Genomic DNA, 27,458 nt, shown 5'->3' with positions numbered 1-27,458 from the left:
ATGAATTCATTTATAAAGTTGACAAGAGATACATTAGTATTCTGCCTATTTACAGGAGGAATAGGACAGCCATGGCAGTATGTTCAATTGATCTAATTCCTGACTTCATAAAGTCTTATAAAAGCAACTGCAATATTATCAGATAAATTTTAGGAGCTTATAAAAGTTGTAGAAATCCAGATATTTATAGCCGGTGACAGGATTTTGGAACTTTCAAAACGGAGTTGAAGCCTAATCATGACGACATTCACTGAAACGTCTGATCTTTGAAAAAAAAATAAATATATGTAATTTATATTACAAGAAATGTTTTTCTTATAAGATTATAGGAAAAACATATATTGATTTATTTTAATATAGCTTTCTTTTCTAACTAAACTATTTTTTAGGATGAAAATCCTGAAATCGTTTTATTTGAAAAAGAAAACAGAAAGTTGAAACTTAAAAAATAAACATTATATATATTATAAAAATGTTTATTTTCTTAGTTTTACAATATTTTTGAGAGTGAAATAATAATAGATAAAAATGTGAACTGAAGGCTAAATTTACATACACGTTTTGTTTATTTATTTATTCATTCCTAAATATATTATTTGGGAAGAAAACAAAATTTAAAATAATAATTTTATAAATGTTATATATTTATTGACAAAAAAGTCATGCACCCAAATTGCTGTACGCCGAGTTTTGCAGACAATTCTGTCTCTGATAGGTATGTAAATGATAACAGTTATGGTCCAATTGCATGTCAGGTAGTGCCTTGAAATTTCTATCCCAGTATTCTATAGAAAGGCTTTTAAAGACTCATTAAGTTACTGTATTCAGAATTTTTAGTATAACTGTTGTTTGGAAGTTTTTGAACACCAAACATGCCTGTACGACGCAGTCAGACATTACGGACAGTTGACAGAGTTCAAGGCTTTTCGAATGGCAATACCCGTATGCTATTTTAAGAAGACATCCAGATTTCATTCAGACACCGTACAGTTTAAATTATCTTCCGTTTGAAGAGAAGACAATTCGGACAATGCCTTCTTCTCTTTAAACCAGGACTGTGCCTGGTTTAAAGAGATAATTCTTGGTGTTTAAACCAAAAACGAACGTAGGAAAATTGCCAAGCTTTGTTAAATGCGATGTTGAAGGAAAAAGAAACGCCAAGTGTAGTTTATCCTTTGCTGGAGAAAAGACTGCTTTCTGGAGCTTTCTATGTACTTTTCGAGGCGCTCAAAGCAAAAGACTCCAAGTCCTTAAACTGTTTCAGAATGTCATTTTCATTTTGAAAGAGATACATCGATACATACAATATGAGCATGAGAAGCATTATAGAATTGATGAAATTAATAGAATAGAATTAAAATAATGCTGTGGAGCATGCTCAGAAGGTAGTCGGTTGCGTTCAGACGACTGATCACAAGGATGTGTTTGAAGCAGTGGATAGTTTTAGTGCACACAGCAGGCATGCGCTGGACACTCTAGACCAGGGGTGGGCAAGCAAGAGTTCAGTGGGAGCCGAAATGTAGGTTTTGCAAAATGCATGGGAGCTGCAGTTCTGTACTGTCGTGGCGAATAGTATGGTAAGGCGCGCGATTTTATTATATAATATAAATATAATATAAAACAAATATTGACTTTTTTAATAAACGTATTTTTACGAAATTATAAAATAAATAATAATAATAATAATAATAATAATAATAATAATAATAACAGAGCCATAATCACAGAAAAAACAATTTACCACAACAGACCAGACATCACACTCATTGACAAACACAATAAAATCACATACATTATAGACATATCCATTCCAAACACTCACAATATACAAAACGCATGCACTGAAAAAATTAGCAAGTACACAGAACTCGCCCAGGAAATAAGGCATCTGTGGAGGATGGATAGGGTGCTTATTGTACCTGTCGTTCTCTCTTCTACAGGTGTCATACCACACACACTACACAAAAGCCTGGGCACATTAGAATTGAATAGAAACACATACATCACACTACAGAAGGCCACTATATTGAATACATGTCATATTGTGAGAAAATTCCTGAATACAGACACACACACTGATACACTTCTTTAATTTCTGTTTTGGTTACTATGCCTTGTCTTTGGTCCGGCATAGTACACAGCCACCGGTGTTAACCGAGTATATCTCACTTAACCCAACATAATAATAATAATAATAAAATTAACACTTTCAGCAAGAGCCGCATGTAACTCAAAAAGAGCCGCATTTGCCCATGTCTGCTCTAGACAAATCACCTGGTGAAATGATCGTCTGATTAGTGAAACAAGTACGAACAACTTGCAACAGCGTCTTTGTCTACCATTCAGAAGCAGATGGAAAGCCTCACTACAAAACTCTTTCTTCCCATACCATTAGTGGACAATTGTAAGAGGCAAATTTACATAACGGCGACAGTTACGTGTCCTGCCATTAGTATCCTTTAAAAAATCACCAGTTTCGTTCCAGAAGGGAATGAAAACCGATTACTGTGTTAAGAGCGCAGAAGACCACTGGTGAGTGCTTGAATCCCGCCTTTACTGTTGAGCGACTCAACGTCTTGACTGTTGGCGGATGAGGCCATCACTTCTGGTAGTGGTGCGAGTGATATTGACAGCGTAGCGATACGTTTATCTTCATACATCTTTATGTGTTCCTTTCGTGGCAGGGCTGAAAAATGGCTGTTTGCAGTATGATAATTCTCTGCCGCACATAGCTCGGGTTTTCTAGAAGTGTTTGAAACAGCGGCGCATTATTTTATGGGCAAAAAAGCAATTGCCTGGGACTCCCACTAACAAGGGTCCCAAATCAATTTTTTATAAACTCATTACTGTAGTAAGAATATCGAAATTTAAATTTGACGTCAAGTCGGAGATCCTAGATTACCGCAAACGCAGCACAAAACTTTAATAATTTCTCCAGAGATCGCGTTAAAAAACGAATGAAAATACCAGGGAATTCCCCAAAACTTTCCCCTAAGAAAAATGTCTGAAAAACTACATGGGTTTTCCTAATTCAAATTTGCCTAGTTCCATAAAGCTATAACGTGCCACAGCTCTGTAACGTTGCTACACTTCCTACTGGATTTTCGGATTTATCTCCCACTTAGAATTTATGGACCAGATGGATGCCAGCGTGGCTATCTATAAATGAGAGAAATCTGAAGCAGAAGTTGCAACCTTCGTGGGAAAGTTTATGGCCGAATAGCATGTATTATCTCTATACCAGCACGCCAGATAATATCGCCTTATGTATCCAGACAATAGGTGGTCGTACAAGGTACAAAATGTTCCTTTAAATTGTATTATTGTTGCACAGGAAATTGTCCCTTTGTTATGATATATGGTATTATAATTACTTATTATTGCCGTCATTATGTTCGCATTAATAGAGTTTTACTCAATTAAAACACCTTCTTGGTGCGTAACTTTTTTGTCTAAAAGTGTATTTTGGATGTATAAATTTAAATCTTTTCAAAATTAGAGTTTATGATTATTACTTATTAATAGTTTCCAAAACTAATCTTTTAAAATAATTTACAGACCTCCGTCAACGATAATGGACAAATTAAAGACTTAAAAAAGAATAAGGATTTGAAACCACTGACTAAAAAACAGGGTACTGGTGCATTAGATCCCAGCATGAGACAAGTACTAGAATTTCAAAAACAAATTTATTTTCCAGGTAAATAGACAGTTTTATTTATATTTTATGTATGACATATGTACAGTACGTGTCCTGCCATTACGAATGGCAGGACTTGATACGAATTGATACGAATTGATTAGTAAATATTACATCATATTCTGCAGTATATTATCAAATACCAGTAAATAGATGTAGATAAATTGTCTGATAAGCCTATTATGTAAACGATTATACTCATGCATTAACTTTTATAATTATAAATATAGGATTAATATAAAATTGATTATAGTTTGAATTAAATCTTTTGCGAAAATTATTTTTCCTTATAATTAACGTAACGCAATCAATATTTGATATTTTTATTTTACTTATTTTATTATTTTTTCTTGCTTCAGTATTAAAAAGTAAGAGACATTATTAACTCAAAATTTATGTTGATTTCATTTTATTTCTAAAGACTAGAGTAGTGATTTGCAATCTGTATATGGTTACTCCATACCAGATGTACTGCGAAAATTTATATATTGCCTTAAATTAATTTCAAATTATTACTTAATGTTTTATTTTAAAATTTACTTCTAGTTTGTTTCTTACTATACGTTATTAAATTGATTATATTTTTTTGTATTTACTATAATGATTATTATTGTTACCTATTATTTAGTTGTCGTTAGAAATTTTATAAGATGTCTGCCCAAACTCTCGTTAAAATTAAATATACTACGACTAAAAGAAAGTTGCATAAAACCGGTCTAAAGAAATATTTTTATATAAAATTATTTTTCTTTTTATGTAAATCATCATCTATATATATAATCGAGACGAGTTGATAATAATAATGATCAGCGCAGAGCCCAAACGGTTAAGAGTTGAAAGTTGAAATTTGGAACACAGTTAGGGTACGTCACGAGAACGCACACTAAGAAAGTGAAATACCTCCCCACGGAGGAGAGGGACAGGATTACGGCTTAACACTTCCATCAACAATGGAAGTGTCAACAATGGAAGTGTTAAAAGAAAGCGACGCGCAAGACGCAGATGCAGTTTTTTCGTTTTTGCGGGAAATCGAACATATTTTTAGCCCTATCTAAAAATTCTGTTATTAGTCTGGAAAGATGGGGGACCCAATTCTTGCATTCTGTGAAAATGGGTAAGGTTGACTATAACGTAATAATCTTAATTTTCGCTAAGACGGTTAGGAGTTGAAATTTGGTACAAGGGTACCAAATTTACGTACCAAAGTGTTAAGTAACAATGATAGTGTTAAGTAACAATGGAGAACAAGAGAAAGCGATGTGCAAGATTTACGGGCGCTGGAGAAAACAAGAAAAAAAAAGAGTACAGTAGAGCGTCGATAAGTGGAACGTCTTTTTTTTTTTTTTTTTTTTTATTTGTGATTTAAGGCCCTTTACCACTCAAAGAGAGTATAAAAAGGCCCCTAAGTGGAACGTCGGTAAGTGGAATGGCCGGAAAGTGGAACGATTTTCAGTCGGACTGTGTCGTGCTGAATCGAATGTTTTTGATACTAAATTTACTTCTAAAGTATAATTTTCATGTTTTTTATATTCTTTAATATATTTATTTTGTTTGTACAAAATGCAGAAATAATTTTTAACGATACGATAGCCTCGATGATTATTATAAAAATTTTCGTTAGGCTTAAAATCGACGAAAATTCAACACGAAGCGATACGCAACGGAGAAAAATTTGAACATCGGACAGGTTAATGTATTTTTGGTACAAAGTCGGAAACTGGAACAAATCATTAACTGGGAGGGACTGGGGTCCTTCCAGTTAATGATTTGTTCCAGTTTCCGACTTTGTACCAAAAATACATTAACCTGTCCGATGTTCAAATTTTTCTCCGTTGCGTATCGCTTCCTGTTGAATTTTTCTCCGTTGCGTGTCGCTTCGTGTTGAATTTTCGTCGATTTTAAGCCTAACGAAAATTTTTATAATAATCATCGAGGCTATCGTATCGTTAAAAATTATTTCTGCATTTTGTACAAACAAAATAAATATATTAAAGAATATAAAAAACAAATCATTAACTGGAAGGACCCCAGTCCCCAATTGGTTCCACTTATCGACGCTCTACTGTAATATGTTAGAACATATTCAATTTTCAAATTTAAACAGATTAGTTCGGTTTTTCTCCACTTTTCTTCTTTAGAACATTCGATGAAAATCGAACGATATAATCAGAACACTTCGTGAAAATCGAACAATATTAGAACATTCGATTTTCAAATTCAACCTGTCTTTAGAAATACTTAGTTTGTTGATGAAATTACTCTTTTTCTTTTGTGTCTATAACGTCTATATCTTAATCTTCGCTATCGTTACTTTTGCCCGAGCAACGCCGGGTCTACCTGCTAGTTATCAATATATCTTCAAAATCAAATTTTTTCCAAATTCTTTTTTAACTTATTTATATATTAAATAAGAGAAACTTTCTCAATATTCTTTATGATATGGCTCATTTAATTTTTGTTAAAATTAGCAAAAATTTTTACTCAACAACGTTATAATTAATAAAGCTGTTGAGTAGAATAAATGATTATTGTTTTACTCCATTCAATTTCTAGGACTTCTGCAAGAATGAAATTATATAGATAAACTGAAAGTTCAGGGATTAACTGTTGAAATAATTGATTATTTAAAGTCTTAACTCAACTATTTTAATTTAATATTAAGAGAATATTAATAATTTCAAATTCATTATTTATTTTTCGTAAAATTTGTTATTTCATTCAATTACTCATATTAATTTTTACAATTTAATTATAATATTACCAATATCCAAAATACATATTAAAAATATTTTATTTATTGTTAAAACTACAATATTTTAGATTGTTATTTTTGTGGGTTGCAATTTTTAAATTTATTTAGTGCTTATAATTAAGACAAAAATTTGTCATTATCTCTTCATTTCAATAATTGAGAAGAGAAAATCGTCTCTATATAGAGAATGTATCTTAAAAAAATACGATCAATTAAGTTTAGGAAATAATAATATTGAATGTCTTGTAAACTGTCAAATTACTCAACTAAACACATATTAAAATGATTAATGAAAATAATGAAAAAGTATAATGACAGAATCGAAATAGGCAACTACAAATTAGGAAATGTAATGTAACCAGTATAATTGTTTAATTTTTAAAAATCACTTTTAGAATTTTTGTAATTGATAGTTTTTAATTGAATGTTATTTTACTGAAAATTTACTTTTTAAAGCTGTTGATATTAAAACCATTCAGACTTGATGTTTTTTATGATAAGAAAATATTTTTACTGTTGTGTTAATTCTCTTGCTTTTGGAAACTCTTTTACCAAATCAAGAGTTCACATATTTTATGAGTTTTTAAAATAATTAGTATCCATTTAAATCGATATCACTCAGACGATGTTTTTACCAATAGTGAATATACAGCTTTGTGTATCGTATTTTCTTGTCATTTTTTTACAATAGTATTAAAAACGAATATTCAAAATTAATTGGATACTTGAAATTTAAATATTATATTATAAGAGGATATTAAGTACTTTTTATTGCATTGTAAATTGATTTTATTTTAAATACAAATCTGTTTCTATTTCTATAATTTAAGAAACGTGTATAAAATTGAATTACAGTATTCCAAATTTTGTTTTAAAGTTGATAGCATTTAACGTAGTTTAGATTCATTTCATAATATTATAACATCAAATTCAAATATTATTTCCATCTGTTTTGCTGAAGTTAATAAATATTACAAGACATTTTTTATGTTTTATTTTATCACTTTTTAAAATTTTATAATTCACTTTCTCTTACATATATACTGAAATATTCTTTAGTTGTCACCAGTTACTTAATGGTTATAATTTCACATTATTTCATTTATGATTTTTAATTATTTCACTTCACACTTGATATTCTTCCTTCTATTAACGAATATAGGAAAATAAATTTTACAGAGGTGGTATTTCTAATGATTTCAATATCATTACTATTCTAATGAAAATAAATCAGAATAGAAAGCATGAGTAACTCCAGAGAAAGATTAGTTAAATCACAAGAGGAATATGTGAAAATAACTTTGCGAAAAGAAAAAGCAAAAAACCTATTAAAATTTATTTACTTTTAATTATTAAATGAAATTTTGTATTAAAAATATTGTGAGTTATTTCTTTCATTATAACATTTCACGTGTGTCAAATTCAAAATATTTTTCAGATGAGAAAATTAGTTCTTTGCATGAATGTAATAATGCGATTGCATTTATCAACACAATTTTAAAATAATAAAAAATTTAATCACCATCGTTATTTTTCAATTTCTATTTATTTTTATCATAAGGCTATCTGATAAATTTGTTTCATTTGATACACCGTATAAGATTCTAAATTATAACCAACATAAAGATATATTTGCATTTATACAACTCTTGAGTAAATTTATCAATTATAGTAAACATTGAAATTCAGATTTTAATTCTTGCTGATATAAATTAAAACATTAAATTTAGTACTTTGACAAAACACATCTGTATATTTCATATTTCCATCAGAATTCATAAAAGTAATCCGATTTACAAATATTATTGTGCAAAAAATATAACGATTATCAGTTTTCTCATCACTGATATATTGTAGATTTAGGAATATATTTAAATAAAGCCTGCAAATAACTAAATTATTGCAGAAGTAGAAAAGCAGCTTATTATTTTTTGTTTTTAACTCATTGTAATCCATGATATGATATAATAAAGTAATTAGTTATTATATCATTTATAATGGCCGCCATGTACGAAAGCAGTAGAAGCATAAAAATACTTTCGAATATAATCTTACTTTATTTAATAAAATAAAGTATACTGTACATCAATTTTAATAAAATTTTTAATTTTTAGTTAGAATACCAATTATTTTTTATCTGCTCACCTAGTACTTACTTTGACTTAATGCCGTTAATTTAGAAAAAAAACCAAACATTTCTGCAATGTTACAAGTTTTTCAGATAAATTGTTGACTTTGAAATAAAATTTTTTGTCTAAAATGACTTTTGCTTTGAAGCCAACGTGTAATATAATCGATAACGAAGTATTTTTCTTTCATTAAAGTTTTATTCTGTGAGTAATTTTTTTTTTTGTTATTGCTATGATATAAAGATTTATAAAATAAAATAATTCATCTTAAATTTACTATTTATTTAAATCATTTAAATTACTTTAAGTACTTCTATATACTAATTCATAGAAAATCTATCATTGATTCATTTTTAATTATTTATTTATTTAATATTTAGGGATAATTATGTATTACTAATTTAAACATCATTTGTTTCTAAAGAAATATTAAATATTTTTTAATATAACATTATTTTTATATTTATAATTCAAAGAACGGAGTATTTTAGCTATGAAAAATAATTAAAAAATTTCCAACTTATTTTGTTAAAAAAACGAGATATTTTAAAACAATATAATTTTAAATCACCTATTTCAAAACTTCACATTTTGATAGAATTAAAACATTTTGTTTTATTATGTACTTTAATGTGTAAATTCGAAACTATTTTTCAAAAGCTTGTTTGGCTTGGTTTGATGAGATACAGCAACGCAACACATGGACGATTGTCAAGCAGGAGTGCCGCCCGTGTGGACTTTCAATGGGAAAATGTCCTCTATTTAGCTGTCAGACACGTGAAGAAAACCCGGAAAACTCCATGCAGCTAGCCTTTTGCTGAGACGCAAACCCTCGCCTACCAAATATCAATGTTCAGTAGTTTTATCTCCTGAACATTGATAGTTGATCTATGGGAAAAACTTTAAAAGAAAATGATTGGGCTGCAATTTGAAAAAAAAAAAAAAATTGTAGGCCTATAAATTTTCAGTTTGTCTGTCTGTCCTTTCTTAAAGAGAACGAAGTTAGATAGATTTTTAGGAGCAGAAGGCCCAATTAAGTATATAGGAACTTCTGGTTTAAACCAGAAGTCACGTTATTTTAATTGGAAAATTTTCTCTGAAAGGAGATAGATAGATGATCGGCACGACTCTATTGCTAGCAGGAAAAGTGTAATGTACAGGAGCAAGACACTACTAATTTCAAGCGGAGAGCATATAATTTAAATTAAATAAATTTAAGATATGATTAAAATTGCAGCCCGGCATTTTGACGATGTCACAATAAATAATTGCTCGTTTTACATTGAATTTTTTTCATCTAATGAATATTTGGATTTATTTCCATAAAATGAGTCCAAATGTAGTGTTTCCAATTCTTTCATACGTATTTAAGTTAATTTTTTTAAATAAATTTATTTACGATTATCACTTTCTTATGAGAATTAGTATTATTTGTCTCTTACAGATAGAAATTTAGGAGATTTAATAAAGAATATAATTTCTATTAGACTATAAAAATAAATTTTTGTATTTTAAGAACAAAAAATTTTAATTTAAAGTTTATTTTTGAAAATAATTTTTTTTTCTGTTTAGTGTACCAAAATACAGTTTATTTAAATTTATTAAATAAAAATAAATCTATTTTCCTTTAAACATAATCTAATAAAACTCACTATTTCAACTTTTAAAAATTCTTGTCTATAAAATTTATAACCTTGTTTGAAATATATTTTTTTACATAAAATAATATAAAGAAATGGTTATTAAAACTATTTTAAAATTTTATTAAATTTATGTTCAGTAAATTTTCAGTACGATATCATAAAATTCATTATGTGAACACGAAAGCTTCATAATAATTATAATTTATTATATGTGTTGTGTGCCGTAAAGGAATACTTTTCTTGTGTTGTCAGATTGTTTACATAAATAAATTAAAATGAATGAACGGTAGTTGAATTATATATAAATAAAATGTTTTGAAAAAGAATTTATAAGTAGCCTTTCGATATTTTCGTACTTCTGTCCGAAAACAGAACATTTGCATTATTTTCTAACTGAATATTTTAATGTTGCAAATTCTAAAATATTTTTTTAAATGTCTAATATTTAATTAGACATTTAAAATTTTAATAAACAAAATATAGCCACTATTTAAATGGCTATATTTTGTTTATTAAATTTAAATTTATTTTATATTTTGAAAAATCACACAAAAATTATACAAACAAATTATTAATACATTTTTTTTCCGTTTAGTTTTATTTAAATTGAATGCTGCTTTATCTACAATATAAAAAGTTTAACATATCAAATAAATTATATAGTAATAATAAAAGAAAAGGAAACTAAATATAAAAAGGATAAAAATAAACAATAAAAAATTTAATTTAAAATGTTGGCGCGAAAATAAGCGATATATATATTCATTTCTAATATATAAATGTCATATTTTAGAGATGAAAAGTTTGGTTATTGCAATACTTTATAAGTAAACTGGAGTTATAGTTACATTGAAATTTTTAACAAATAAGTTAAATGAGCATGTATTGAGCATAATAAATGAGCTTATAATTATATAAATAATATAAAATTATTAGTTCAAATTATTTTAAATTATTAAATAACAATGAAGAGTTATGAATTAACTTAATGAGTAGCTTATTAATAATTACTAAATAGAATATAATTTTATTGAGAGATTTTAATATATCAAATGTGTTGATGTACAAATATTAAATGAAATAATTCTTTACGTAACTTGAGATGAATAAAGTTGATGTAACTTTTTCTATTAAAAGTTTAAAATAATTTAATTTATAGAAACTAAAGAATATAAATAATTAAAAAGTATAATTTGTTACAATCAAAGCTGTCAAAAGCTTGTATGGGACACGGAGTAAAGTGTAATTTATTCGAATAAACGAAATACGTTGAATGGTTTTTATTAATAAAAAGTCGTTTTAAAGATTTTATTTTTTGTTAGTAAAAATAATATTAATTTATAAGGGATAGAGACCACTACGAGCTCCTAAGTTTTCTCCGTCAAAATCCCCAGGTCCCTTCCTCTCTCGATGGCCCTGGTTACAATAAGGCAGTTTGCTCTAAACTTTTGTCAGAATACTTTTATGTTATATCTAAATAATAAATTTGTTATTCAATCAGAAGAATTTTTTGTTTTTTGTAGGAATTGTATTAATTCACAGGTCACATCTTAAACTTATAAAGCTTTAATGCTATAAATAAGAAACATATTACAGCATAAATTATTAAATTTATACTTAAAATTTTAAAAATGAAATTCAAAATCTCGTAAATAAATATGTCAAAAATAAAAGAATAACGAACTTTAAAAGTTATGATTTTAGTTTTTCATCTTCTATAGTATATAAATTGAATTCTAATTTTATCCAAATATGTGAAATACATCAAAACATCGCTGAAATATATTGAATTGAGATTGAGCATATTGAGAATATTATTATAATATTAAATGGAAAACTTCAACCATAATAGAATATTTTCCAAATATTATTTGAAAAAATTATATTTAAGTATGAAGTCGTGAAAAGATAAAGGAATTTAACTACAGAATAGATGTATTTTGTTTTTTACAAAGAACATCTTTGTAAAAAATGTTCAAGCGAGAAAAATTCAACAGTTGAAAAAATAACTGATTCATTCCTGCTGTATTTTATCCTTATGAATGAAAGTAGCAAAGAAAATCCTATTATCATCAAACAATTTTTTTTTATCTATCTGTCAATCCACAAAAAAGTCAATTGCTTAATTATTCTATCTAAAAAAATCATCGTTAATAGGCCTATGTAACACTTTTATATTTCGTAGGTAAAAGTAATTGTAAAAAAATTTATTATGTAATTACTTTTTACAATATCGCCCTGATATATGTAATATAACGATTTCTAATTAAATTATTCATTAGTATGTTTGCGTTTGCCAAGATGCAGGTTATTGAACGTTTACGATTCTAATGTGCTGATGTATTTCTTCGCTAATTGAAATAATTTCAAAAGAAAATTGCTAAGATTTTTTAAACTGTTAAGCTGTATAATATTTATTAAAATTGAAGTATACTAAAAGATTGTTTTCATTTTATAGCAACGGATTAGTTTCATTATGAATAAATGCTATTATTATTTTAATTTTGAAGATATAAATACATTTGAAATATAGCTAAAAAGTTGGTTAAAAATTTTACATTTATATATAAACACGATATTCACGTTTAGGGGATATTTATAGTATTGTTTAAAATTAACATTTAAAAAAATAATAATTGAGAAAGTATCTAATAATTTAATAAATTATACGAATTTTAAATCGAAAAATGAACATTTTCAAAAATATTTTTAAAAATATTTTACATTTAATTTAAAACTGAACGTTTTCATAAACTTTTAAATTTACAACTGAATAATTTATAATTTAATTTATGTAAATCGACATTGAAAGACATAATTCCAGAACTAAACGTTAGATTTTCAGAGTAAAAATGAAAATGATTTTTAATTACAGTGAATTACTTGTTCTGTACTTATTAGGCTATACTGGAATCTGTATATTTAAAATTTTATTTTTTATTTTAATATTTATTTTCTTTATAACATTTTTAATTTAATAGAATTATTAATTATAGAAATTAATTAAAATTGCAAATATTAAATTCTATAAATCCACTTTGATGAAAACGCTATTGTTTTTATATTTATTTTATGAAATATATATAATGTTACATATTTTAGTATAAAAACTATCTAATGACTTTCTATTTAACACAATTAAATATAATCATAATTTAAATATTATTGTGAAAAACATCAACATGTCATTAAAACAGTTATTAAATGATATGAGATAAGGTCTCAACCATAAAATATAATAATACAAAGTAAATAAAAATAAAATAATTGTAATCATAATTATTATTGAATTAAGTAATATTGAAATATCTTATTTTAACACCCAATGTTAAACATATAATTTAATTTTATAATGGGATTTAATTGAAATATTTAATATAATAAATAAATTTATGAGTATTTTTTATTTTGCTATTGATGTTTTAGGAATATTTATATTTCAAGTGAAAATTCTATTAACAAAGAAATAATTAAATTTGCTTTCATTTTTAAATCACTAATTAAAAAAATTATTATTATTTTAATATAAAATTTCATGAGACGTGTTTCATATGAAATTTAGGTGTTTCCAACGAATTTTTTCAGATTCTGTGTACTTCAAAGGAAGTAAGATTTTTCCGCCTTTAAATTATTAAATGTATTCATATCACAGGAAATTTACAATAAATATCAAATTATAGACTGTTAGGGTTATTGTAGAGTTTGGCAATTACTAAAAATAGTAACTTAATTTGATGTCATCATTAGTAACGTAAACAGATCTAAAGAAGCACAATGATTTTTTCTTAACGATATTTTTCGATTTTGTCATTCTCTGAGAAGTTAGGAAACTAAATCAATGACGGTTATACCTGTTATATCTGTTGGAAAAAGGAAACAAATACTAATGGTTTGATTGCCGTACGCTATGAGTCATATTGTTATAGATCAAATCTCTTTTCGATCAATCTAATAAAATTCGCGTCTCGGAAAATTATGCTTATGTTATGTGCAGTCAAATTAATCAATAGAATGAAATGCACGTTATTTCTAAGGCATCTTTCCTTTAATGTTACAATCGAAATATTTAACTGAATGAATTAGAATAAATATTTTCGAAAACACATTACAAAGGCCTATCGAATTAAATTATTTCATCTAAATATGACAACCTCAGGTACACTTTATTATGATTTAATAATGAAATTTATTTAATAATCAAAATAAATTAGTGAAACCGATATCTTATGACTAATTAAAAATAAATAAATAAAATTTAAAATTCTTAGATAAAGGCTTCAGAAAAATAATTTTTCTGAACTTATGGAAAAGTTTATTTTATATTCAGCCAATTATGGAAAAGTTTATTTTATATTCAGCCAATTCCTTAAAGTGCATTCTGAATTCATAACTTCAATATATATATATATAATTAAGAATGGTGGGAATGTAGATAACTAATTATATTCTGACTGATTAACGAGTTTATGGAAAGAAAACATAAATCGAAAAATTAAAAGAAATCGTTTGAGAGAAACATTTATATTTAAAATCGACAGAAATTTTATCATAAATACTAGAATGAATAAAAATGAGCAAAATTCATTGACATTTATAGCGATTGTTTAACTGAATTTAAATTAAGAAAAAAGTAAAACCACTCTATACCAAAGTTTACGCTATATTCGATAAAATAAGATAAAGGAAACAAACTTTTGTTTGCAAGGTCTGAATTTATCTCATTATTGGCAAATTTCCAAAACTTATTTTTTTAAATCTCACTTGTGCTGATAATTCATAAATTAAAATATTAATGTTTTATTACCATTTCGTTGAATTTGAGTTTGGGAGGGACGATTAGATATTATAAAAGCTTTGATTCACAGTAAAATATTTTATTACTAGAAAAATATCGCTATAATTAAACTAAGTCTGTTAAAATATAAATTAACTTTATATTATTTTTTAAAATTAATATTATAAGTAAAATTAAATCATGAAAAACGTTTAAAGTCTTACTAAAATTTATTAGTTATGTATTATTTTTTGTAATTGCTTCAAAACTATTTTATCGAATTTTAATGTAGTATCATAAATATAATATTTTATATACATGTAATATAAATATATTTTAAAAAATCCATTAATAGTTAGATATATCATATTTTTAAATAAGTAAGTCTATGATAAATGTATTAAACTTAATAGTTACGTAAAACAACGAACCAATCCTTTTAGTAACTAAGGCTAAATTAACATTCATAATCTCTTTGTGTAGCTCTATACCAATCAAAATAAACAAATAATTTTGACTTTTCGAATATCGTACATCAAAAGATAAACTTCGATTCTGTTTTCATAATAATCCTCATTACTCAATTCTGGAGATACTCAACTTTATAAAAGACATCATCAAAAGTTTATAAACCACACAACTTTTTCCTTAAAAATTAATTTATAATTTACATTACCGAAAAATCCTGTAATGATTTTATACCATTTTATTATAAATAATTGTCATTATGTTTATAATAAGAAAATTTTTTAAATGTTTACCAATGTTGGGTAGTTATTTTTATGAACACGAATTCATAAAAATAAGTACAGATAGATTCAAATTATACAATAAATTTCTTAACAGCGTAAATATCGATTTTAAATTTTATTTTTGTAAGTAATGTTTACTTTTACTAATTAATTTCTACTTCTGTAGGTTTGTCGTAAAAATGTTAGTTAAATTTGAAAATTGTTCCAGGGTGAAAAACTAAATATCTTAAAAATTAAACAATTTTTCTAATTCAACAAGCAAAATAAATTTGATTTTAAAGTTTAAACTGAAATTTGCTTTAATTGATTACGAATATAAGATTACTTTATGAATGTCAATATAATTAAGTAATTTTCCATTTAAATTATTATTTATAAACTATAAACTTTTAATAATAAATTACTTTTGAAATTTAATTATTTGAATACATTCGCATAATCTTACATATTTAATAAGTTGTATTAACAAAATATAAGAATAATTAATGTGTAAGATAAGAGTTAAAATGAAAATGTAAGATGTATATCCAATATTGTTTTAGATAACTCAGGTAAACAAACACGACATAATGTGTACTGTTTAAGGAAATATATCTTTATAGTATAAAGATTTAAAACATATACCAGTAGTCTTTGTTTAGCAATTAAAAAAATTAATTATCAATATTTGTTTAAACATAATTAATACTGAATTTTATAGTTATTAATTATAAAACATTAACGTAATTAATATTTTAATTTTAATTATAGACTATATTAAATTTCAAATGTTTAACTAATTTAAATAGTTGTGTAAATATGCAATGTGTAAAAATATTTATGTTTATCTCGATATATATATTAATACTTATATCGAGATAAACAAGCCACATTTCTCTTATTCTGAAATATTAATTCTTGCTTCTCTATTAAAAAATATTCGGTTTTTACAAAATAAAATGAAATGATAAAATGTTTTAAATCCGACTGTACTGTAATTTTCATCTCTATTAACTTTACAAAATAAGATTTATTTAAAAAGATAAGAAAATAAAATATTATTTTACAAGTCCATATTCTGTACATATTCTTAAGAATAAATTTTAATACCAGTCTTGTAAGTAGACGAATTTTTATGAAAATTATTTGTATGATTTTGTAGAATAATCAATTTCTATATTACTTTGGAAAGTATCATCTCTAGAGTATTCTTTCAAAATAAAATTAAACAAGTAATATCTTAGGATGTGAATTAATGTAGGGTTGTGTCGAAGGTAACACGAAGAAATGTATACAAGATAGAGGGGAAAAAAACGCAACACACATTTATTCTAGAGAAAACACGAGGAACAACAACCATTTAACGGGGTTTACACCAGTTACATCATGGCACGGACCGTAGAGTAGAGGTCGCGACAATTTCAAGTTTAAGCGTTACATTTACAACTTCCTAACACCCTCTCTCTATCGGTGTGCCAGGAGTCTACACATTGGCTATAATTAAATGTTCGATAATTTCTCCATAAACACTTGCGTATATATTGTAACGCATATATATCATACCTATAGTATTAACTACTTTTACTAACACAGTTAGCGGTAGTTCTGTCTGGGATTTTGCTCAGTCCAAGTAGCTTGAAATTCACTTCATGTTTACTTCTCGGGAGAGCATTCGTTAGTATATCAGCTTTCATCTCTGTGGTGGGATGTAATCTATTTTAATTTCGCCTTCTTCTTGAGCTTCACGGGAGAAGTGATACCTGATATCAATGTGCTTGCTTCTGCCATGGTGAACGGCATTCTTGCTTAGTTGAATAGCGCACTGGCTGTCGCAGTGAACTATTGTCGGTGTATCCACATAACTTTCAAATCCCATTTCTCTCAGCATCCTTCTAGTGAAGATCTTTACGATAATCCGTCTCGAGTTGGTTCTTACGACTCGAGAATGTTCTTACGTTGGTTCGTAGAAAGGTACAGTACACCTCCACACTCAACCCAGTGAATATTTACAGTTTATTTACAAAACAAAATATTTCAGAATATACAAGTTTAACAACATTACACACACAGTACAACAAAGGTAGGGTGCCTCACGTAACAGCTTATCCTTCGGGGACTATTAGACTCTGGGGAAACTTCGGTCGGTTTGTGGAGTTGGCTCAACCGTACGACCTGTCCAGTCTCCGCACTTACCCGTCCCTGAGATCGTTGCCTGAGGAGAACATTCTCTCTACGCTCAGCGGGCTGTCCAAGTGCCTGAGACTGTCGTACTATCCGTCTCTTGCCCTTTTCCCCGTTCCTCTCGCCACTCTTACTATTTAAAGAGTTCCTCGACGACAACTTACGACCAATCAGGGTCCTTCCTTTCCCCGGAAGCTTTTAAAAACGTCCGCTCTTCTCTCGACGAAACAGCTTACCGTCACGTCCGTTCCTTGTTTACATTTTTCTAGCCGACAAACATGTGGCAAACACATTGACGCGTACAGACGAGTTCCATAAACGGAGACGCTACACCCTTTGTCTTCCCGATCGTTTATAGACACAACGCCATGTGGGACCAATTACCAAGATCGTGTTGCTTTTAGACCTGCTCTGCCAAAAGCGGTCCTTTACACTTCTCATGTGGATGACTTCCTTGGTCACGTCGGATAGGACCATATACTCCGCTTCCATCGTCGAAAGCGCAACAGACTTTTGCTTTCTTGATTTCCAACTAACAGGTCCGTTAGCTAGAATTAGCATGTTACCTGATGAAGACTTTCAGTACGTCAACATCACCGGCCCAATCCGAGTCAACATATGCGCACAGCTTCTTATCGCACTTCTCGTACTTTAGCCCATAATTTATAGTTGCTTGAATGTATCGGAGTACTCTCCTGGCCATTTTCCAATGAACGATGTTTGGATTGGTGCAAAAACTGCTTAACACGCTAGCTGAAAACGCCAGATCTGGATGTGTCGAGTTCGCCAGATAAAGGAGTCCGCCGATAAGTTCTCTGTAGGGTTTTCCTTTCATTTTATTTATTTTGCTCTCTGACTGTGGAACCATTTCTTTTGTCAATTTCTGATTTGATTCGATCAGTGTTGAAACGGGTTTACATGCTTGCATGTTAAATTTCATTAAGAGGTCTTTAGCGTACTTTTCTTGAGTAAGTCTCATCTTTTCGGTAACCCCTTCTCTTTCTATCTGTATTCCGAGAACTTTACTTGCCACGCCCAAATCTTTCCTTTTCAATTTTTTCTGAAGAATGTGTTTGATTTTTCTTATTTCTAAGTTGCGTGAGCCAATCAGTTTGTCATCAACATAAACTATAATCACAATGTTCTCTCCACCTTCATTTTGGATGGAGGTGCAAGGGTCAGCGCTCGTTCTTTTCATGCCTATATTTAGCAGGTAACTGTCTAATCACTTGTACCATTCAAGTCCTGCCTGTTTTAATCTGTATACGGATTTACTTAAACGGCATACTTTATCTTTTTGTCCTTTCGTTTTGAAGTGTTCCAGTTGCTCCATATATATTTCCTCCGTTAAATCTCCTTGTATGAAAGCTGTGATCACATCCATTTCGTGCACGTGCATTTTCTTTTCTACACATCCAACGATGAATGCTCGGATCGTTTCATATCTTGCTACTGGAGCAAATACTTCTTCAAAGTCAATTCCTTCTCTCTGCTTATATCGACATGCAACTAATCTGGCTTTGTAGCGATCAACGGTGCCATCCTGTTTTCTTTTTATTTTATATACCCATTTATTCGAAATTATTCTTTTGTTCTTTGGACGAGAGACTAATTCCCATGTATTATTTTCCATTAAAGACTTATACTCTGAATCTATGGCATTTGACCATTCTGCTTTATCTTCTCGGCTTAATGCTTCTTTTGCACTTGTAGGATCTGGCAACTGGCTGCATTTTGCGAAATCTGCTACTTTATTGTACACCTTCCTTGGTCTTCCAGGCTTTCCACTTCTACTGTAATTAAACGTGGATGTCCCGCTTTGCGGCCGGTTGTGAATTTGATGTTTCATTATCATGCGAAGGAATATTTTCGTTTTGCGTATCAGTAAAAGGAACATTACTTTTATCTATTTTAATGTTTTTCATAGTCGGTATTAAATCTAAAGGTGAGCTAAACAAGTTCTGTTTATCTTCAGTTTCTAATTTTTCGATTAACATCTCTAGACTTTATGACAGTTTTGGTCCCTTGCTCCCAAAGTCGGTATGCCTTTGACTCTTGTGAATAGCCAACTAGAATGTATTATTTTACTTTTGGTCAAATTTGTTTCTCTTATGCCCCTTTTGCAGAGCAATTGCTTTGCTGCCGAAAATTCTTATAAATCCAACACATTTCCAGTCCACAATTCGAATGGAGTTTCTTCTTCTAAAGCTTTAGTGGGACAACGATTTCTTATACAGGCTGCTGCGTTGATGGCTTCTCCCACAAACTCTGAGGTACCTTGGATTGAATCATCATACATCTCGCCATCTCAACGAGAGTTCTGTTTACTCGTTCTGCTATCCCATTTTGTTGAGGAGTATGCTCGACTGTTAATTGCCTCTTTATTCCTTTTTCTTCAAGATAGCTGGTAAATCCTTGTGATAAGTATTCTTTTGCATTGTCGGTACGGAGCCTTTTGATTCTCTGACAGTTTCATTTTCGACCCTTCCCTTATAGCGTTTAAATGCGTTAAGTACTTCAGATCGGTGTCTAAGCATTGCTAACTCAATGTAACGTGTCTTGTTGTCAATAAATGTCACAAAATACTTAGAACTGCCTAGGGATTCCACACTCATCGGACCACATATGTCAGAATGGATTAATCCCAGCATATATTTCTCTCTCGTGTCGGACGATTTAAACGGTAATTGGTAAATCTTTCCTCTGTAGCATATCTCACAATCAATTCTATCTTGAGTTTGTTCCAATGTTATTCCGGCTACCATTTTTTTGTTCGCTAATTTCTTTAGGTTGTCGACGTTTAGATGACCGAGTCGTTGATGTCATCTCAAAAGATTGTCACTTCCAGTTTCTTCGACATTCAATGCTGCGTCAGGTTTCGTCTGTACTCTTTTCTTTGCTATCATGGCGATGGAACCATCTTGGCGAGTAACAGTTGCTGATTCTCTTTTGAATGTGACAGAATATCCATGTTCTGTTATTTTAGGGACAGATATCAAATTATTTCTCATATTTGGAACGGCCATGACGTCTTTTAGCTTAATTGTATTTTTGGTGTTGTTGACATGCACGCTTACATTAATTGATCCCGTTCCAACGTATTTTAATGCATCTTTTCCTGCGGTTTGTATATCTTTGTGAAGTTCTCGATTTAAATCTATAAATTTCGTACAGTCGTTACACATATGTGCGGTGGCTCCAGTCTGTTAAGTTTGGCGTTTGGGCTGTTTGCACTGTGACTTCGTGCATCATTCTTTCTTCGTATGCTGTTTCTTTGCAAATATCTGTTATTATTTCTACATTCCGCTGCACGATGGCCTGGCTTACCACAATGTCCCTGTGAATTGCGAAAGAAGACGATTATTTCCTTTTGTGTAGTTTTGTCAGGAAGGAGTTTTCCTTTCTTTCGATCCTGTGTATAATGCACTCTGTTCGACTGCGAATTCCTTCTTCTCCTGTCGTCTTATTTCTTCTTCAATTAGTTTTATTTTTAACAATTCAGGCTTCGGTATATCGTCTCTGGACTCAATGGCAATTCGAAATGTTTTGTATTCGTCGGGCAATGAATTTAATAACATTATAGATAGTAAGTCAATCGGAATTGGGATACCAGCTTCTTCCATAAATTCAGTTACATGTCTCGACATTGATTGTTCAGTTCCCTTTTTTATCTGATAAAGTTGTTTGTATAGTACTGCTTTTTTAATTGGACCTTTCGATTTATGTATCTTTTCCAACTCATCCCATGCTTCTTTGGAAGTTTCTGCCCTCTTTGATCATTAAACCCAACCACGCTCTGTTATCATCTTAGGGTGTGAATTAATATAGGGTTGTGTCGAAGGTAACACGAAGAAATGGATACATGATGGAGGGAAAAAAAGCAACGCACATTTATTCTACAGAAAGCACGAGCAACAACAACCACTTAACTGGGTTTACATCAGTTAGATCATGGCTCGTTCCATAGAGTAGAGGGCGTGACGATTTCAAGTTTAAGGGTTACATTTACAACTTCCTAACATAATTTATTTTCTTCTCATTTTTTAACACTATATTTTCAAAAATAGAAACAAGAGTTATTAATACTAATGATAAATAAACAGACTATCCTAGCAATATTCAGACACCTGCTGATTTGTAAATAATCTGTATTTACTGGAAAAATAATTTATAATGGCTAAAAGCTGTAATTTATTTATTTATGGCATTTATACTCTTAATCAACTTTTAGGATGTATTCTCTGATATTTTCTATTATAATATCTCATCAGTTCAGCATTGACTTTCATGTCTCCCCTCGCATTTATTCAATGATCCACATTAAAGATGATTGATTAATATTAAAGTCCGAGTTCTAAGCTGCTAGTTCGTCCTTTGAACATTAATGTCCTCAAATCAATCCGTCACAACATGAGCAGTAAGCTGTGACAGGAAACACTTTTTTCGTTAATAAAGATACAGAAAATTTTCACTATTATCTTAATATAAGCATCCAGAATTGTAAAGTACATTTGTCTAAAACTTGGAATGTATGATTTTGTCCAGTCCTGAAAGTCCAACTATAAAAAAAATACTCGCAGACTATCACATTGTCCAAATATTACTCATACTCAGATTGAAATTCGTATTCCTCTTACCATTCGCGAACTGATAATATGATCTATTGACTTACACACGTATATCTGTAATCCAAAAATCTTTCTTTCTTACGGACTATGCATGCAGATCGATGTTGTAAACTTTATAAGCAAATTTTGATGATTTTAAAAAATTATAAATAAAATTCTCTTATCTAATTTTAAAAATTGTTTTTATTTCTTTAAGTTTTAATTTTTTATGCTTTCATTAGCGTACAAAATTTAACATTTTAATTTTATTTAGCAATGTAAAATTTTACGCATTTAGCAGTATGCCCGCGGGACAGCTATTTCCCGCATTGCCAATTTGTATTTCTGACAAATAAAAAATAGCTATTAATGATAGGATAGTGTGATATTCGTTTTTATAAAATTCAACTCTTAATAAAAAGAAAATCTTTCCTATATTCTTTGTGATTTTTTCAAATTAAACTACAAAAATCATTCGTGTAATACTAGCAAATTATATTACAAATATACGACGCTTAGTATAAATATAGAAATTTCTAAAACAAAACTAAAAGGAAAAAATTAAACATCGTGAAGATAAAATGAGGTCATACTTTCAGTCGCGATGCAAAAAATCGTTAAAAATTCTCTTATCGTTGTTACCTGATGGAAATATTTGTATGAGAAATGACGTACGGCGAAGCGCTATTATTTCAATAATAGTATGAGGCAGCTGATGATCTAAATGACAGAATTTGTCAAAACTGAACCATAACCTATAGAATTTTAAAAATGAGTTTCAATGGGTCTAATGGGAAAATTTCTCGAATTATACAATAAAATGAAAAATATGCTATACATACAAAAGTGACTATTGCTACTTTGTAATTCGATTTGAAATTTCTTATTTTTTATGCAAAGATCTGTTTGATCTCTAATATCCGTAATGAATGTTTTGCAATTTATTTCTTTAGAAGAATTAACCAAAACTTCAATAGCGATATTTCGCTACTAATTTCCAAGAAAATATATTTCACTGTTCAGTTTATAAATATTTTTATTTTTTTATAACAATTTTTTTAAATAAATAATTATGTATAATTTACAATTTCAAAACAAGAAGTTTATTTAATTTATAATATGTTTATTTTTTACTATTTATAAATTTAACCAAAGTTTATCCAATTTTTTCACTCGTATTTGCAATGCAAGAAACAAAAATATTACAATTTTGAAGAAATAATTCTGTAATAACATAATTGATAATTCATTTTGCCGCTTAGCAAGGTATAAAAACCAGATGATTTTCAATCGTTTGTAATAATTTGGACTAACTAACTTATTTAGTTAACTAAGTATTTATGAATTAAGAAATAAAAATTAACTGGAAAATTAATGTGCTTGTAATATCATTGAAATATTTGAATCATTAAACAATCCAGTTCAATTCTATTCATCTAAATTAATTAGAGTGCATTACAACAAAATTAAGCAATTGCATTTAGTTTCTTTTTTTATTATTTATTGAAAAAGATTTTATGTAAAATATTAAAATGAATATCACTTTAAATATCCAAACTTCATAAATAATTTTAATTTTTGTAATGTACAGTAGCTAATAAGCTGTATTATTATAATTTAATAAATGAAAGCCGTTAATTTTATGGGATAAATAATAAAATTAGTGTTTTTTATTGAATTTCTGAACTTATAGAAATTTTTTTAGTCTTTTATCCTGATTTCATACCTCTGAAGTAAATTTTTATTTCACAATTAGATATATTACATCATAATACATTTGTTGACTTTGCTGATTGTGTATGTTATTATTATTGTATACATCTTCTATTACTTTGTTTACCACTTGGCACTTTTGCTCAAATTTTTATCTTGTAAGAATAAAGTATTACATCACATTATTAACTTTATTCAAGCCAAACAAATAAACCTTATTATAACCGCTCGGATCCTGTTATATTCGTATGAAGTCATGAAGCCCCAAAATATGTATTTTTTTTTTTTTTCTTGATTTGCTCTTTGATAATTATGTGAATTATTAAAGAGCATATCAAGAATGCTCATGTGTGTTTATATATATGCAAAATTTTTAATTTTGAAAGTTTTATTCGTTATAATAATTACTTTACATACTGTTATTTACTTTGTTATAGAGTAAATTGATTCCTTGTAAACGTTGAGAATATTGAAGTGTTTTGGTAAGCTATTTTAGTTTATAATAACTTTTTATTGCATATTTGCTGCAAAAATAGTTTTAAAAAGTGTATAGAATGCAAAAAAATGTTTCACAAAACAGTATAATGGATTCTACGCCCTTAATTTTTTTATTTGAGAAAACATTACGATTGAAACTGATTCAATTATCCGTCTAGTTTTTACATGTAAAAAATATTTTAAAAAACAAACATAAAACAAGAAATATTTAAAATTCTGACTAATAAATAATTATTAATTAATAACTTATATGTATTTGACAAGAATCTAAACAAAGGCATATTGATTTCGTCAGAAATATTTTAATTAAGTTTTCGATATAATTTAATATCTTTCAGATTCTAGAGTAGAAATAAACAGTCCAGTGGATAACACCAACAAACGTTCTTCAGACTTATCTCCTCATCGTTCGCATTCCTTAATATCAAAATCTTGGTCGACCAATACTGTATCCAGATCTGTATCACTTCCGACTACAACAATAACTTATTCTGGTGGCAGTAACGAAGAAGAAAAGTCATACAGCTTAGCACCTGTTAAGGGTGCAAAACTGAATTATTGTAAGTATTTTTCTGCTATTTTTATATTAAAATCACTATTATCATTACATTTTGATGATTATAATTTGTGTATGATAAAACGATTACATTTCTTTTTATTCTGATAATTTCAATTAATAACTTATCGATTTGCAAAATATGACATAAACTGTATGTTGTACAGTACTTTGGAATATCTAATTATGTTCAGATTGTTTTTATATTAGATGGAACTGGACAATCAGCTTTCGGAATCCCCCACTCTTTAAATAATGATGTAACGACGCCAAAACTACATCGTAATCGACTTTCATCTCATGAAGACTCATCATCATCATCATCATCTAACCAGGAGTTCGGATGACAACTAGCTTCCCTACGAAAATCGTTCCATTCTTGGTTGAATTCTATGGTCAATGCCTTACTACCTCCATTTCCATTTTCTTTTTTCTGTTGATTCAGCACAATTTGTGAAAGTTAGACATTCGTCATGTGCCAAAATAACATTTTTCTTTTCCGACGTCATGTCAAATGGATTCTATTTTAATGGACTTGATTTTTTCCTTGTAACGTGGTTTAAGGCTATTTAGCTTTTATTTATTTTTCGTTATGTGAAATTCTATTTGAAACATATGTAATATATACATATATATATATTGTTAAGAATATAAATGACAAATCAATTTTAATTATTTGGGCTTTCTCTCTCTCATATATATACATATATATATATTTTATGTAATGTAAATGTTTTAATTAACGCACTTAAATCATGACGTGATGATTATCAAATCCGCACAAATTAGAATAACTTCAAAGTATTAATCTAACATATTTTATTTTATAAAAAGAAAATATAATATAATTTATTAACTTTAAGCACTCGGTTTTTTCTTGTGTAATGATAACAAATTTCCATATTTAGGAATATTTATTAAATATTCTGTGGATGAGAAATTGTACACCTCTTTCTCTAACTTCAGTAATTTTATCTGCTTTGTTATTCAGTCCTGTACGCGCGCTTTGAGAAAGAAAAGTTAAATTATTGCTAAAGTAAGAGAAATAAACGCTACTTTTATGAATATTTGTTGTTTATTTTATTATTGAACCAACTGATTACATGAATTTTATAATATTAAGACAACACAATAATAATTTTAAAAGTTTTGATTATTTTTACAAAGAAATATTAAATTTCTGTTAAAACATACAGGTGTATACATTTAATTGAAAATATATTTTAATAGAAGCTTTATTTTTAAAATTTAATGTAAATGTAAAAAAACTGTTCAAGTCAATTCTTGTTTTTAGAATGTTTTAATTACTACAAAATTTAAACATTTTGCTAGTTTTTACATCTGTATTCATTTAATATTTTCAATTTACTATACATTTCTAAGGGTTCCAAGTTAATTATTAAAAAAGAAAAATACTCTTTCTTTTTTACGATAAATAATAATAATGATGATTGAGCTATAAGTATTTCGCATAATTTTCATATGTGTCAAACTGCATCACAGGATATTGATTTTTGTATGCCAAATATACTTTTTGTTGTTTTGAAATAATTTTCTTTTGTAATTAGCTTTTAATCCGGTAGAAATGAAAGATTTTATCCACTATCCTATTACATCATCAAAGGTCGTATTGGTATCATATAATTAAAAATATTAAGTTTAAGATATATAAATTTTCAATAATTAAGAAATAATAATAAAACTGAACTAACACATGTACAGATTTGCAAAAAAGTAGACTAAACATATTCACAATATATTTAAAATAAAAAAACGTATGATTAATTCGTTTCAAAAGAAGATTTTTAATTTTATTCTTAATTTTTAAACATTAATAAATTTTTAAATGTATAATTTAAAATATAAAACTTATAAAAATATTTAATGAATGGATTCATTAATCTTAGAATAGAGAATTGCAATTGAATATCAGCTAATAATATATTAATTTTAATAAATTTTACGTAATTTAAATAATTTAATGAATTATAAGAATTTTGAGAATTATTAATTAAAGTATCCAAAAATATTCTTTGGAAACTGATGTAAATTAATGCATCCTCTCAAATGAAAATAATTTTAAGTATTCAAATATTCAAGATAATATGAAATTCATTTAAAGACACAAAGGACACAAAAATCGAAAACAAAGAATAATTTACAAATAAATTACA

The 27,458-nt window shown here is 28.0% G+C and overlaps 1 protein-coding gene across 2 annotated transcripts in view; it reads left to right on the top strand.

Moving 5' to 3' along the window:
* Window positions 1–26,351, top strand: part of LOC136973579 (uncharacterized) — a 127,537-nt gene extending 101,186 nt beyond the window's left edge. The window contains exons 4-6 of one of the 2 annotated variants that reach the window (XM_067268307.1): window positions 3,559–3,700; window positions 25,067–25,288; window positions 25,495–26,351. In XM_067268307.1, the coding sequence (XP_067124408.1) occupies window positions 3,559–3,700; window positions 25,067–25,288; window positions 25,495–25,631 (501 nt within the window). In that variant the 3' untranslated portion in view covers window positions 25,632–26,351. Of the gene's footprint in view, window positions 1–3,558; window positions 3,701–25,066; window positions 25,289–25,478 lie in introns of both variants that reach the window. The other variant, XM_067268308.1, reaches the window with a different exon arrangement.
* Window positions 26,352–27,458: the final 1,107 nt, after the last annotated feature.

The sequence above is a fragment of the Centruroides vittatus genome, unplaced genomic scaffold, assembly GCF_030686945.1.
Source record: "Centruroides vittatus isolate TY-2023 unplaced genomic scaffold, ASM3068694v2 contig_3221, whole genome shotgun sequence".
NCBI classification, from domain to species: domain Eukaryota; kingdom Metazoa; phylum Arthropoda; class Arachnida; order Scorpiones; family Buthidae; genus Centruroides; species Centruroides vittatus.
This window is presented reverse-complemented; position numbering and strand designations above follow the sequence as displayed.